The sequence below is a fragment of the Buteo buteo genome, chromosome Z, assembly GCF_964188355.1.
Source record: "Buteo buteo chromosome Z, bButBut1.hap1.1, whole genome shotgun sequence".
Taxonomy (NCBI): Eukaryota; Metazoa; Chordata; class Aves; order Accipitriformes; family Accipitridae; genus Buteo; species Buteo buteo.
Window position 1 is genome coordinate 14,067,733 of NC_134204.1, and position 17,019 is coordinate 14,084,751.

The window sequence follows — 17,019 nt, forward strand, 5'->3', positions numbered from 1 at the left end:
TACAACTGCTTATTGTCTATCTTCATTTTAGGTCACTGAATAGCTAATTCTCTCACAGGATTATCCTCATTTCTCATAGACTTCATTATTAATGAAAGCATTAAACGATGACATACTTTTGGATCACCTCATTTGGGGCCTGACCCCTGTTCCATTAAGGCAACTTGAACATTACTATTCGTATGAACAGAAGGCAGAATGAAGTCCTTATCTGGGAGGTTTTACAGAAAGCATGCCATACTCCAAAAAGAAGGATCAAACAAGAAGATCACTAAAGGCCAAAGGTCGGTTAAGAGGTCTGTTCCCATCTCCAGGCAAAATGGTGAAAGTATTTAAAAACCGCACCATGAAAAATAAGAGTGAGGTAAACATTTAAGCTGCCAGGTATAAGAAAACACAGCATGTGTTTCTGTCTTTGCAACACAAGCTGTCAACATTTTTTCTTGCTTTTTTAAAGTCAATTAGTAAGTTAATTTAGATGTTTACTTTCTTAAGTTAGATTTCTAAGATCAAGATTCTGCAGCACAGAGTTCAAACGACATTAATCATGAGTGAGTTTGCATTATATTGTAAGATTTTTCTCTACATTATACATCATTATTTGAAGCACATTTAAATTAGAAAACACTTCAGCAAAACCATTATCTGTGACTGTGTGGAAGTAACACTGCTCTTAATTTTATTTTGTACCTGACTATTTTTTGCTGGCTAGTACATAAGATTATTTCTGTATACTTAAAATGACTTTCCAGGAAAAAAAAAAACAACAAAAAAACCCCACCACCCCCCCCAAAAAAACACCAAAACCAAAAACCAAACAAAAAAAAAATTAAAAGCCACATCATCTATAAACAAACTTCTTAAATTACATGTTTAGCATAAATTTATATACATTTCAATTTACAGTATTTGTTCATCTTATAAGGAAATACACTTAAAATCTCATAAAGATGCACTGAAATATAATTATTGAATATTTTATACTGACTTTACCCACATTTAAAATGAAAGTGTTCCTCTAAAAAGTGAAAGAAGGTCTTTGGGAATTCCCCTGACTCTCCTCTGCAAATATCTTTACGGTAGTACAAACTTTTAAATGCTGAAAAAAACTGAAGGCCACTTATTTCTCAAAAGTGGATGCTTTATGCTTTTCCCTTCATCATTCATTCTGTGCTATTGAAACAGGATGAATGGGGATTAGTACCAGTGAGTTTAAATGGCTAAACAAGAGGCAAGTCTCATCATGTGTTTTGAGTATCTACAAGAAACATACAAAGAATTATAGTCGATTATGTTTTTTTCTATTCTTGATAATGCTTCAGTTGCTTCTGAAAGATATGTCTGGTCCCCCACCCTGGGAAGAGTAGATCAGGACTAACTGCCTTTAAGAATTAGGAAATACGTGATAGCCTCTTTTTAGAACAAATTAGCATGCTCACATATTTTACCATTTATTTAACAAGTACAGGAATAGTGTTATATAATTAAGTTTGGGCTTTTCAGATTTCCAGTCTGGAATGTCTGATGAAGAAGGGCTCCAGCCTCCCCTGCTCTGTGTGTGTGTGTGCAATCCTTCAATTCTTCCTGGGTTCTGATTTTGCATTTCTAACAAAGCTGAACTGACAAAGCGTGAAAGTGGTCTAAAAGGAAAAACAAAGAAAGTGACCCTGCTTTCGCTTTGCCAAGACTAATCAATATTCCAGAAGCTCAGCTTTCCCCGCTCTTCTGATGTGGTTTTTATTTTTTTCAGAGTTAGGCTAGCAGTCTCCTCCCCTTTCCTTAAGTTACAGTGATAGTAAGTTGCTGTATTCCAGAGCACATGCAGATTGTCAGTTTTCTCTGTCTCCTGCTCGCTCAGCTCCGCTGCTCTGTTGTGTTTGCTGGGAAACTCCTGCCTTACCTGCCACCACCGTGTTCTTAGAGCACTGAAGGTCTGAAAAGGTGAGCCGATCGTTTCATTTAGTCGGGTTTTGAGTACAAAGTCTCAATTTTCCACTTTCTGCCGTTGTATGTTACTTACTGTAATGATCCTTTTGGCTGTGCCCACGTTCTTTCTTGATCTTAGTGTAAGTTATAAAGGTCAGATTAGCTGCATTAATCATCTTGGAAAGAAAAAGCACCGTGAATGAGTCTTTTTTTTTTTTTTTTTTACAAAACACTAAAATTAATTGTTCTGAAAAAAATCCTGCTTGCACACAGTAGGTGTGTCCAAGCTAGAATATTTACTAATTTAAGTATCTACCTCAGTCACAGAATGTTTCCTCTTTCTAAAGAAGCAAAGCATATAGCATTCAGTTAAAATTCAGGGAGGATATTGCACTAAAGTGCCAATCTTGAAACGTATGGTAAAAGCAGCAATCAAATCCCATCAAAACAAATTTCTTACAACATGGTATTTCCTCTAAAACATGCTGTTTCAAAACCCTGTGTATTTATATTCTAAGTGCTTCCTAAAAAAAGGTATTTAAGCACTAGGTTTATGAAAAGTAAGATGTTAGAGTTGGACTATGTATAAATGGGGAGAGATTTCAGTGGAAGCAGCTAACCCTATCCATTTATTAATTTCTAATTTCTCATTAAAACATGCTAGTGTATTAACTAAGACTTCAGAAAATGGGATTCTCAGTCTGGAAAATACCTTTGTACAGGCTCCATTATTAAATAAATTCATATCAAGCAGCCACAAAAATATCAATTTAAAAATGAAAAATAATGAAAGACTTCTAATATTAAAACATTTTACGCTTGAATCATTGTGTGATTTCTTAAAATCAGGTTTTACCCCCATAATTGCTGTCAGGCCAAGCTAAGCATTACTTTGCAATGTGAACTTGTATTACAGTCTGAAGCGACAAGCTAAGTGGGGTATAATTTCTGATGTTTTACAGATGTGTTCTGAATAGTTTATACACTTCAAAGATGAATGTTATCAACATAAAACTGTCAAAGGCATATCTTATAAATAGTGGTTGAGGGATAAACAAACTATTCCTGCTACGTTTTGCCATTTGAAAAGGAGGAATTCAGCCAATGCATTCAACCATTTAAAAACATGTGAAATGCAGAACACTTTAAACGAACCAGTTCAAGCAAAATATTTCTCTCCAGTGGTTAATGTGAAGGTGAGCTAGAATTTTTTTCAGATGATATGGGCCTGCTGAACAGATGAAAAGTAAGCCTGACAGATAGTTTTAAACATTATAGCACCTTACGCTTCTACAAATTGTACTAATTTTACATTGGTATACCTCTTGCAGCTGCAAGAAAAAAATGTCACTACTGGGTTTTACAGCACGACAGCACGTCAGATTAATTTCTGAAGAAGGACACATATCTGATCAGGCCATATAATCCTCTCAAAGGGTTCTTCAACAGTCATTGAGGCTATGTATCAAAACCTGCAATCAACCACTTAGATATTACAAATAATACAAGTTTTACTGAAACATGAAGAGTATTTCCTTCCATGTAAACATATGGTTAATTATTCATCTAAAATCTTATTGCAGTGTCTGATATTTCTTGTCTTGTAGGTTTCTCCAGTACCTCCCACGGAAAAGAGCCTTACACTTTTCTGAAGGAATATTGACAGAAGTTAATTATAAAAGAAAACTTACTGCAAGACAGATGACTAAAGGTAACGGAGAAGATCCAAAAACTGGAAGTAGGATGGAACGCATTCAGCAAGGAGTCCGGAAACGTACACTTTTGGCAAAAAAAAAAGTGCAGAGCATAACAAAGGATGATGTTAAAAGTTATCTATTGAGGAATGCCTTTGTGCTCTTCACGGTTGTTGCTGTGATTCTTGGTGAGTAATTTGTTCAACAGGAATATTCTGTTCTCGGGTGCATTTGACAATGACTATTTGCCTGGCTGATTCGCATTACAAATGAGGTCCCAGATTCTTCTGCCCTGATAAGAATGTTCTGACTTGTAGAGTTGTGGCCTTGAAAGCTGCATGTTGAAGTTTAATTATTCTAGTATCCCTAAGGAGAATTTTGGTGAAAAAATCAACTGGTTTATGGATTCTTCTCTTAAAAAATCAGATACATTAACTGAATTGAATGTTTTAAATTAAATCTTTTTCTACCAAAGCCAGCTGCAGCAAAATTCTCAGGATGTAACTTTTATTTACCTAATCTATCAAAAAATAACACCTTGCAGTGAAAAGCAAAGTCCTCAATGAATGAAATGAGGTGAGATTTTCAAGCAAAGGTGTATATTAGAGCCTCAATCTTTTCAGTTTTCCCTTGATATATGCAAAACAATCAAACATAAGTACAAGTTTATGCTCTCTCAGTCATTCACAGTCTTACACATGCATCTTTCAGATCCAATTGGGGCAACAGTGGCAATGTTCCTTATTCAAAGGACTGCAAGATAGCATCTGATTAAATGCCTTTTTAGAGTATATGGAGAGGAATCCAGAATATCAAACAGCATTTAGATTTGGAATGCACCAAAATGTAAATTTAAATTATTGCTACACTTTTTGAATTTACATTAGAAGGAGAATCTTCTGAGAAAAACACACAATTTTTTAAACAAATTTTTCTTTATATAACTACGTGATCAGTTTTGGTAGTTTTCCTTTAACTACAGATTTTTTAAATGACACCATATGTCTCATGGAATACCATTCTTTATAGTGTGAGAAAGAACATTATGGCTTTACTGTACTACTTTCATTTTTATTTTCTAATTAGTTTAAAATATAAAACTGTGAATCTGCTCATGAAAACCCATGTGTTAGCACTTAAAGATAAGAGTATATATCCTACACTGATGTAGGCCCTAATGTCCTTGATAATGCTGCTCTGTATAAATCTACTTGCTATGTTTCTACAACTTTTTCAGGAATTTTAGGGCTTTATCATTATTTTTGCTTCAGAAAGTAAAATTTTAGTGCTTTACCATTATTGTTGCTTGATACCACATCTGCAGTGTTATTTTAAATTAATTTCAGTTTTGATGGTTTTCTTCTGGGAGACAATTATATTAATTTGTATATTGGTAAAATATACTTCGTTGCTATAACAGAAATGTCAATCTCTCGTATTTATCAACAGTATTTGATCACAAGTGCTTTGAATTCCTAAATAAGAACTTGCTCAACGCAAAAAAACCATTAATATCAGGGGTAAAAAATGTAGGCATTTTATCTACAATGGACACAAAATGCAGAACAAATTAAGCAGGTTTTGAAACACTGTCCGATCTCAAAGGAATGCAATTCTTAGATTGTCACCTGCTTATCCTGCACAAGACCAATGTGCTGTTGCAACTTTTCACTGTCATCTAGCTCCATTGTGACTCCCATAAATTTGGCAATGTGGGAACAGAAATGTAGGCTGTACGAGCGTTTCTACTGTTATTGCATGTTCCAGTTAGCTTTGGGTGACTAGTGACAAATGTCTGCCCACAGCTCCACTACCACCTACAGCAATGGCAGAGTACCAATAAGGCTGAAATACAAGTTGGAGAATTAATGAAAAAGTGCAGCCTAGGATGAGCTGGCTGCTCCAATTCTGCTTATGAACCTATAGACATACCTGATATAATATGTGGAAAAAATGTCTTCTCATTACTACGATGGAATACTCCAAAATTTTCTCACATTTGTTATTTGTGGTGTAATTTTACAGTACATATATGTTATTAGAACAGTAAGTTTACACTTGGTAGCTGATAAAAAAGTAAGATTTGGTTTTTGGAGGGAGTTTTTTTGCTGTTGTGGAAATATTTGGAAGTAGGGAACAAAGAGTTTGGAAAACACTCAGTGGTTGAACTCCATCTGTCTAGTTTGGCAAGGACTAAATTGTTACCATCTCTCAGTTGTTTGGTGATCTGTGGAAAATCAAATGGTGGGCTTGATCCCTTTCTTAGCAGGCAGTAATCAACATTGTGAAATCAATCCACCAGTTAGCAGTCTTATCAGAGATGCTTGGATGTGAGTGTAGGTGGAAACCAAACTACGCTCTGGCCAGGATTGAATCATTACAGGAAATGACGCTTAAAGCTCTCTGTAATCTAAACAGACAGTTGACATCAGTTTTTAGGGTAGTCAGTCCAGCAATTTTCATAAAGACTAAATTCAGGAAAAGCAAAATGTTAGCTTTAAAGAGAGCAACACTTTTTCAGAAACATTTATTTCAGGTCTCTTGTCAAAGAACTGACATGAAAAAAGCCTATTTAATAGAGTATTTCTGATTTCTTTGCTGAGCAGCATTGATGCTGGTACAGGTTAAGTGGGTAGGATCATGCGTCTTAGCCCAGTTTCGGGACTGGAGTTTATAATAGGCACTTGAGTTTGTGTCTGTGGCGACATGTACTTTGCTATGAAGTGGGCAGCTACAACATGCATTTGTTTGTGTTACATACTGATATTTTGCAGAGAGAGTAGAGATTTTCTGGCATTCACATGGTAAGGAGAAATACAGCCATCTACCCCAAATTCTGCTGTTACTCTGATTCTGAACAGAATTCTGAACTGAATTCTAGACTAAATTCACTAGGTGCTATAACACACAACCAACTAATCTCTAAAAACCTAATGGTTAAGATGCAAGAAGTTATAATTCATGTTGAGAATTACTTAGCACTATTCTCCGTTTCCCAAAAACCTCATGAAGGTCCTTCTGACTTCACATTCTGCATAGAGAAGGTCTGTCTAGCACGTCATCATTGTCATCGTTGTTGCTATTTTTAGTGAAATTTAAACTGCTTTCAAACCCTTTGAGAAACTTTGAGAAAAGCATGATCAGTAAGTGAACTATGATACAGTTTTTCAGATTCTTCTGGTACACCTAGAAATATTACATTCATTTTCTGCAGTGGATCTTGGCAAAAGCCAATAGATGAGAGCAATTATGTGAGGCGAACTTGGGAAGCTGACCACTGGTAAATTCAGAGAGTCACGATGACCAGGAACAATTTAAGGTAGGCTAGGGGTCATGGTGGCTCATGGAAAATCTGCAGGAAGTCTTGCAAACTTTGAAGTGCTAGCCAAATTACTGGCAAAATCTCAGGCAATGCCCTCTCTCCCACGCTATTTAGCTCCATCATCCTGTCCCCAAAATGCCTTCCTTTCAGATGCCCTTCCTTTAGCAGACTGTCTTGATTCTCTGCTACTTACCTCCCATTTTCCAAAAATGCCACAGGAGTCCAGACTTTACTCTGGCAGGACTCCTAAATGCCAAAGAATCTCCTGTGGATTCTGAACTTGTACTGAAGGAAAGATTGAGACGCACAGAGCTGCTGAGCAGAGATCCTGAGAAGCTGTCACAGAGAAATACTGTTTAATTGAGGGGCTCAGTGAAGTAGAGGGAGGTTGTGGAGCAAGTACTATAAAAAGCAGTTTCTGCATAGTTATGAAGCCATTATAGCTCCAAATTGTTAGCTAAAATCCTCTTTACACCACCAAAGTTATATGCTGCAGTTGTCCACTGGGACATTCAAGGAGTACGGAGATGGATCCAGTTCTGTTTTCTGGCTACCTGTCTACCAAAGGGAGCACAGGACTGGCTGTGTCATTGAACCCAGTCACAATAAATGTGAAACGTAGACAGGCCCATACATCTGTTGTACGACAGCATGCACCATATATGATTCCAAAACTTTCCAACATCTTTATAAACAAACCTATTTAAAAGTATAGGAAGACAGGAAAGATGAAGGCACTGCCAATGTCCATATGCCCCTGAAAACAGCAAAGAGTTAAATAAAGCCTGCAGATGATCATTCATAATACAGACGGAAAAAACTCCTGCAAACCCCATAAAATATCTGAACAGTGAAAAGCTGTGCAGAGTGGAGATAGTCCTATCTCAACACACTCCTGGTCTGAACAATAGTTTATAACGAGTACTAAGAGGTACAAGTCTGTAATACACAGGTAGACGGAATCCCGGATAATGCCCACAAAAAAGACAGTCTCTTGTATGTTGAATCGACACCTTTTCTGCTACTGGCAATTCCTCTGTATCCACTGAAGACTGAAGCTGACATACCCAAAGAAGGGTATTTGACCCCATTACACACTGACAATGAACACGATGACAATGCCTAAGGCAGCCTTGGTAAAATTTGCATGAGAACAAAGCAAAGATCCAACACTATAGGAGAAATAGCTGTAGGAGGTGAGTCCTAGGTGAGAGAATATGTTAAAACATAAAGACAGAAACGTGACACCAGACAAAAGATTAAGATATATAGAAGAAAATCAAGATAGTTTGGGTACAGCTGAGGAGAAATTAATTCTATTTATGCTGAACTCAGAGGTTACTGCTGTCCCAGTGCTCTCCTAAAGAACCTGCCTGGCACGATTGCTTTCCCTCTTAAGTGACAAAACCTTCCTAAGTAATATTCTGAAAAAATTGCTAAGCAAAACCTTAATTATTTTTGAAATTAAGAAATAGTTATAATTTTATGAAAAAAACAAACAGATGCCATAAGATCCAGAGTAACACTTAAAAATTTAAAAGAGATGATCCTTTTCAAAAGGGAGAAAAAGTATAGAAGTAGAAAGAACTTTAATTCTACCATTAAGTAGCCAGTAATAAAAGTCAGACTGTGAAATACAAACGGCACACTAATTCAGCAGTTACTTACAAAATAAAATTATGTTAATTCAATTAAATACCATAATCTTAATTTCTTACCATAGAAACAGCACTGGTTGTTGGACTGCTGTACGTGGCACAGAGTAACAACAATAAACTTGGCTACTTTGTGAATCACAGTTGTGCATTCTGGAGATAGCAGCTCTGCATACATGCACAGTAAAGATACAAAATGTACTAAATATAGACTTACAACTGTCTTATTTCCTCTAAATTGTCAAATCAGTGGATTTGCAATCTGATACTCAAAAGTAGTGTGTCTCAGTGGTCATAAAAGAATCCAGAGAAACATACATTCACTGGACTTTTCATACAGCTTGTGAAAAGGAAGGTGAGATTCTCAAAATTCTCTCTAGAAATTAAATTTAAATTTATTTATGTAATAGCACTTCTTACAAAGCAGACTTCAAGGCTATCCTGGGAATGCAGGACAGTAACTGCATGAGACATTTAGGATGCTTATGTGATTTCTCAGAGATTTTACAAGAAAATCCCCTGAATGCCAGTAGGATATGGCAATCATGCTATCAAAAGTTATGTTACAACAGAAACAGAGGTCATCTCAAAGACTGTCAAAAAAACGGTTCTGTTGAGCATCAAAAGGGACTAAAAAGACATTTCAGCATCAAATGAACTAGTATTACGGCTTGCTGGTCCTTTCCACTTTTCTGTAGTCATGCACTGTAGTCACTATGGCGACTGCAAAGCAGTACAAAATCATAAGCAAGGTGCCAATTATTTGGATGCTGAGTAAATGTTTAACATTGTTAGATCCTTACTAGCACCCTAGCTATTGTAAAGCTAGAAACAGTTGTCATCTGCACTGGAATGCTTTTGAGTTGGCCACAATGAAGGTGTAGCTGAAGATGGCATGTTCAGTTGTTTATGAATACCTGAAACTTTCATTCATGTGGCTTAAATTTGTCACACAATTTTTTGAAATAACCAGGTGTCTAAAAGTTTCCAGAGAATTTACGGTACTGAAGAAAAAATATTTTTATAAAATACTTATCTTTTTAGGTGAATCCAGATAAAGTGCATTTGAAAAACTATACAAAGAAATCCAATATTAAAGACAAGTAAATAAGAAATTAGATCTCTTGGATGTTAATAAGGCTGCTAAAAAAGTAAGATATAAATGCAGGCATTGTGATAATTTGTACTGTAGCATTGAATTCTAGATCAGTTGCTGAGAGATACTGACTTTTTTATTTTTTCACGCCTTGTTAAAAAAATCAGATGTTCTGGAACCACAAACTGCCTGAAATAATCCATGCAGTCACATTAGCTGTATATATCCTCTGTCCATCCTCCCAATTTCTTTCATTTACTGTCCATTCCCTTCAGATTTCGTATTTCATTCAGTTTCAGATTACAACTCAGTAATCCCCTCACTACAGGAAAGACATGGAGGTGCTGGAGCGTGTCCAGAGAAGGGCAACCAAGTTGGTGAGGGGCCTGGAGCACAAGTCTTGTGAGGAGCGGCTGAGGGAGCTGGGGCTGTTTAGTCTGGAGAAGAGGAGGCTGAGGGGAGACCTTATCGCTCTCTACAACTTGCCTGAAGGGGGTTGTAGTGAGGTGGGTGCTGGTCTCTTCTGTCAGGTGGCTAGTGACAGGACAAGAGTAAATAGCCTCAAGTTGCAGCAAGGGAGATTTAAGTTGGATATTAGGAAAAATTTCTTTACTGAGAGGGTTGTCAGACATTGGAACAGGCTGCCCAGGGAAGTGGTTGAGTCATCATCCCTGGAGGTATTTAAAAGACATATAGATGTGGCACTCAGGGACATGGTTTAGTGGTGGACTTGGCAGTGTTAGGTTAACGGTTGAACTTGATGATCTTAAAGGTATTTTCCAAACTAAATGATTCTATGATTTTGGGGATTTAGTGTATTTTGTCATATATTTGTTTCTCATCATATTACAGCTCAGTTCAACCTGGAGCTTTGGAGCAATACGGCAAGTGCCTCCTCCTATACTAATTTCTCCAACTGTGTTGTTCATAGAATATGCTATGCTATCAACAATGTATATTTGAAAACAGCTAGGCTTCTGACCAAGGAGTTTTAAATTAGTCATTAATACAACAAAAATAGATGGTATGGAATAGGAAAGAAACTATGACAAATATGGAAAGAACAAATGGAAATTATTCCAGAGAATTTTTACTACTTGAAGTTGTACTAACACGGTTTGTACTTTAATCAACAGGATGAAACCACGGGCTGTGTAACTTCTTAAAATCCATACAAAAGAAATTTATTTTGATGATAGATTTTATAAAGCATTTTTTAACAAAAGAGGAAAATAATAGGTCCAGTGAACTGTACAAGAGTGAAAAGGAAAACAGTTAAAAGCAGGAAAAAAGGCAAAGAAAACCAGAATGGTAACAGGAGAATGAGGTGGATAACAAAGTGTTGCTGTTACTCATATTTTGTGATTGTTCTTCCATGTCCTTTATCGTAGCAGCAGCTATATGCACCTTTTGAATTCTTGTTCAATTCTGTACATTGAAGAAATGCATTTTCTTGCTTGAAATTTGATATGTCTATGTAATTTTCTATTAGCATGGGTAGAAGATCATAAATGGAAATCAGCTTGACAGTTACAAAGTGTGTACTTATTTTTCACCATTTACTGTAACTTAGCATAACTGAAAATTCATTTATTCAAAAGAAGTCTAAAAAGGTGGGCCTTAAGTGTGAAGCATTATTTACACTGAAACATAAGCTAGTCTCTCAAACTGGCTCTAGTAAATCCTCTGGTTTTACCATTCATGAGGACTAAATTAAAAAAAAGAAGAAAACTGCTTTTGTATGAATATAGCAGGACTATTAATCAGGGAATTCTTGGGTGTCCTAACAAAAGGCAGTTGATAAATAAGTCTACTACATATATTTTTGTGTCTTTTAAAATAATTTTGACTTGGGAATACATATGTTAAGCAAACATAGATGTACAATCTAGTCCTTCAAAACCTAAAACATAAGCAAAGGAAGCTGCATATGGAATCCAAATCTCAGACCTGGGTGTCTTTTTAGTGCATGAGCAGGAGCCAGGAAACTGAAAAGAATAACCCCACAAGTCCACAAGCTAAGCATATAACTGCCTAAAACTTTCCAGGAGAAAAACAAACAAACAAACAGGTTTGCATTCCTACTCCCACTCCTTTCTGAATGAGTCAGGAAGGTCAGTGCCAGATATTTTAACCTAGTCAAGATCCAGAAGCACAAGAGCCCTCACCTTGGGAATGGTGTCAGCAGTGCTTGAGGAATTGGCTTACTCTTTTCCTTTCAGAAGGCAAGTTACAGGGGAATGTAACTCCACTATTCCTTTCAAAGTTGTCATCAGGCAGAAGGAAATGCAAGATTTCTAAAGGCAAATACACATGCCAAGAGAGCAAAAGGCAGCATGATGTTTTCACCTAATGGCTAAAACACTCATCTGAGACAGGGAGTCCCAGGCTGTGAAGTAATCCTTTGAGTAAGAACAGGAACACAGGGCATCCCAAATCCAGGTGATTCTCCGCATGTGTGTGTCAGTTGTGTTCAATTTCTAGATCCACAGGACTTAGCCTGGAATTAGGCAAATAGATATTTAGGTCATGGCAATTCTGAGAAAAATACAAGCACAACAGTGGGAAGTGAGGGGTCTTCCAAAACAAACAGAGAACCGCCCACTAACTTTATGCATATCCAGAACTAATCTTATTTAGAGAGACTTTGAAGTTCAGGATTTGGACTCAGGTACTTACTGTGTAATTAAGTATTGTTCCAGGTGCCAGTTTCCCTTGTGACCTTTAAGGTAGGCAAATTCTGCCATTCTGAATAACACCTAACAGTGAGAAGAAAGGTATCATAACCTATATGGAGGCTACATCTAAATTAATCCTTTATGCTACAACGTATCCTTCAGACGAGTTAACTCACAAGAAGTTAGGCATGAAACCTCTTTTTAATCAACTGAAATAAAACACTTTTGGAAATTCATGTGTTGAAAGAGCTGTTGACCTGTAAACTAAACAGATAGAAGGTTCTAGTTATGAATAGTTTCATAGTCATACTGAGGTTTTTAGGGATGAAGTGGCTCAACTAGCAAAATTAAACATCTAGGGACTGAAAGTATCCTAGCTATCTTTTTAAAAAGATAGCAACATGATTCCATGAATTTCAGTCATGAACCTGATTTCCTTATCAAAGGAATTCACTGAATGATAAATCAAGCATAAATAAAGGATTCCATTAATGCTTACACTTTATATGACAAAAGTCTTGTATTCTACAACAGGAAACACTTCCTTTCAGTCTCTCCAGGTTGTTTGCATGTGTCAGCAAAATACTGGATAAAGAAGATTCTTTAAAATCTTTTAACAAAGTCTGCCACGTGAGTTGTGTTCCATTACTCAAGCCGTTCTAGCATAGGCATATCTTGATTCAACAAAACACTTAATCCTCTGGCAAACATCTGTTACAGATTTAGACTATCAGTGCTAAGCTAAATTAACAGGTAGTTTTGTAGGAATGAAAAGTTGGGCTAGCTCCACAGAGACATGAGTGCATAATATGAATGTCCCAAAAATGATGGTGTAAAACTGCATATCAAGGAAGCCAAGCCTACAATGAACTGTTTTGCAGTGTATGTCTAAGGTGGAATTAAAAAAACAAATAAAGGCGACTATCAAGGTCTAACCTCAGGCTCTCTGTTAAACTACACTAGAAGTTCTTCAGAGTAGAGCTCTGTTTTCTGAGTGTGTTTGCACAAAGGTCTTGGCACTGAGGGATCTCAGTCTCATTGACTGCAATTCCTCAGTGTTACTATACTGTAAAAAAGAAAATAATATGGATGGACAGCTGAAACTGTAGTAGAGAAGAAAATTCAGTGCTGCTAAGGACTGTGTCAGCTTCCAGTTGAGGAAAAACAGAAAAGAAAGAAAAGTAAAGGCAAGAAAGGAACTATGTAAACTTTAAGAGAATAGTTTTCTTATCTTTTAGGAACTATTCTTTAAGGGATAAAAACATTAACATTATTCAAAAAGGTAAAGCAGCAAAGTAAACTCAGGCATGAAAAAAAGTTATTACAGTGACTTTGTAAAGCACTGAGTAGGACTGTAATTCTAAATAATACTTCACAAAATATAATCTGGCATATATTGTGAACACCTGATCTTTTTTTATATGCATAGTAAGTGAGTATTCCTGAATTTTGATGGAATTATTTGTTATTTTTTGCAGAAGTATTTTTTCTATACCTCAGAGACTAATAGGAGTACATAAACTAGGAGTAGTTTGTCTTTTAAAAAAGTCTTTAGTCTGAGGATGAAATCAAGAATAATGTCCCTATTCCATAAAGAACAGTCTGCTTCAGTGCCAGCAGTGACAACTCTTCCTCATTCCAAATCCCCTACAAATGCCCTGCAACTGCTTGTCTTATAAATAACAACAAAAGAGAAATCACAGATGAGAAATAAATACAGAAACAGTTCAAGGAAAAGAAGGGAAAAATCAAGAAAAAATTTGAAGACAAACAGAGAAGCAGAAGTTGGATAAAAAGAGAACAATCTTTTGGACATGTTCTCAAAGGAAGAAAAGTACCTCCTAATTGAGGAAGAAGGGCAAATGAACCAAATAACTAGAGAGAGAAGGGAAAAAATGTGTAACTCAGGAGCCAAGAAGTAGCAAGAGACAGATTTTAGTGATTTTTTAAAAAACTTTTTAACAGCACTCAGATACTGTTATATCCTCAGATGTGGAATAAGAAGTGTCCTGGTTTAGGCAGTACTCATAAACCAGTGATTTTACTCGTTCCCTCATTACATCAGTTCTTCCTCACAGCTTCAGACTCCAATCGTATGCCCTCTGTCCACAAAATCCAAGGAGCTGCTGCTGTGTCTGCAAGTAAAGACAACATGCAAGTGCCCAGCCATAGCTGTACAGGTGTTTCAGGAGTTCAGGCACCTCCAGAGTTAGGCAGTGGCAGGCAGAGGCTTTGAGTGTCTTAATTTTGAGCTGTGAATTAAGCTCCTATGCATCTATGTTAATCTAGCTCGAAATGCCCATAAAATGCATATTATAAAATATGTCTGGATCTTTGCAAATTGTAACCAAATAGTGATGTTAGAAGTCCGGTGTGATTTTTTTTGGAAGGTAATAACTCTCACTGAATAAAGCAAATCTTCAGGGTTGGGTTCAGGAGGCAGGTGTTTGTGGTGCACAGTGACTGCAGCACTGCACCTCTGTCTCTCTTCAGCATAGCTGAGAGCACCACGGCACTCTCAAGACCCCTGAGCAAAGGTAACACACTGACTTCTGTTCTGATGCAGGGAACAACTCTTTGACATCAGTGTAACTACACATTTGCTTTTCTCTGGACGTGTCTCTTTTTAGAATGCTGTCCAGGTGGAATTGGAAGATTTTTGCCTGATGTTTTCTAATTTTTCACAGCTTAATGGAGGCAGGAGTTTCAGCTAAATTGCCTGATGACTGGAAGTCTTGGAGAGTCCCAGAGTGCATGTATGCATGCACAGTAGACTCTGTGGGCAAACTTTAGCAATCCCAGGAAGTGCCAGGCCTGCCACAAAGTGGTATGTGCCATCCAGGACTACCATGGGTAGTCCATTTGTGCACAATAAGTGTAGTGCATCCTGACTAGAGTAGGTATGTGTTTTATATACAGGTAAACCAGGTAGTTCATTCTTCCCAATAGAATTGTCAACAAGTTGTAAGGTATCACTTTGCTGCCAGAACCATCCCATACCACAATATATCATATCATTGGGATCTTCTGGATCCCAGTCATGTCTAGGATATCTAGCTCTTCTATGGTACTTCTCCCATGGCTTCCCTCATGCTATCTCTCAAGCAAAGGAGAGATAGCTATTTGTGTCCAAATTAACACATATTCCACTTCAGTATAGCCACCTATAAGAGCTGCTTGGAGCACAGGTCCTTAAGCTCTCTGCTGCACTGGCATCATCCATTTAAAAGAGAAGGTACATATCACACAAAGATATAGACACCTATACATGTGAGATTCTCTGCTGGGTCTCTGTTAGATGAGAACTGTAGAGGAATAACAGCTAGTTTATTAAGCCAATTGATACTTGGTCTTCTTCAGGTCTGAAACAAAGAATCAAGTTCATATGGAAAACATTTATTCTAAATTCAGTCTCAGAAGAAGAGAACTGAAGGAATTTTAAGCTACCTATTAGCTCCAGTTCTGGATTGCCATAGGAAATGTAACTGATAAGGTTGCTTAAGGGTATGTTTCTGTGATTGATTAAGCCAGTCCTACCTCTGTCCCTGGCTGCGTATTTCCACCCCCAAATGTTTGCTTTCTTTCCTTGCCATTACACCAGCACCACCATCATCTAGCACAGCAGTAAACCTGTTCAGGGAACTAATCTGGCAGAAAACTAACCCAGTAAAAAATAACTCCTCCCTGGTTTAGCCCACAAATGAGCTCATCTCAGTATCTGACAAGTACAATTGCATTGAAGTAAGGACTTTGGATTTGTCTAGTTTGGAGAAAAGGAGGCTGAGGGGCAACATTGCTCTCTGCAGCTTCCTGAGGAGGGGAAGGAGAGAGGAAGGTGCTGAGCTCTTCTCCCTGGGATCCAGTGACGGGACATGTGGGAATGGTTCAAAGGTGCATCTGGGGTTCAGACTGGACATGAGGAAGCATTTCTTTACTGAGAGGGTGGTCAAACACTGGAATAGGCTTCCTAGAGAGGTGGTCGATACCCCAAGCCTGTCAGTGTTTAGAGGCATTTTGGCAATGTCCTTAATAACATGCTTTCATTTTTGGTCAGTCCTGAAGTGGTCAGGCAGTTGGACTACATGATTGTTGTAGGCCCTTTCCAACTGAACTATTCTATTCTATTCTATTCTATCCTATCCTGTTCTGTTCTATCCTACCTATCCTATCCTAACTTATCCTATCCTATCCTATCCTACCCTACCCTATCCTATCCTGTTCTGTTCTGTTCTATCCTGTCCTGTTCTGTTCTGTTCTATCCTATCCTGTCCTATCCATCTTAACCTGTTCTGTTCTGTTCTGTTCTATTCTATTCTATAAAAAAGATCAGCTTAAATTGTAGACTTCCTGGCTGTAGCAATTTGGTGCTCTCCACAGCATTATTCCCCTCAGCTTGATGCCATACATGCCCTTCCTTACCTTAGTTATTTGCCTACCACAGTACTTGGACAAAAGAGCCTGCAACTGTATCTCCTGAAGCAAGGACATTTCTCTTTTCTTGGAATGAAGACTCATAAAGTGCTTTTTAGGTTATCCCATCAAATATACTTTGTGTGAAGAACTTTTAAAGAGGGTCATAATCCTACACCTTTAGGACAAAAACGGTCAAAAATTAGGCAGCACTGATGACTGTATAATACAAGAAGTA

General features: G+C 37.3%; 1 protein-coding gene across 1 annotated transcript in view; it reads left to right on the forward strand.

Moving 5' to 3' along the window:
* The first annotated feature begins 1,788 nt into the window (after positions 1-1,788).
* SLC1A3 (solute carrier family 1 member 3) overlaps positions 1,789-17,019 on the forward strand; it is a 67,907-nt gene continuing 52,676 nt past the window's right edge. The window contains exons 1-2 of the mRNA XM_075021865.1: positions 1,789-1,941; positions 3,534-3,808. Coding sequence (XP_074877966.1) covers positions 3,628-3,808 — 181 coding nt within the window. The 5' untranslated portion in view covers positions 1,789-1,941; positions 3,534-3,627. The remainder of the gene's footprint in view (positions 1,942-3,533; positions 3,809-17,019) is intronic.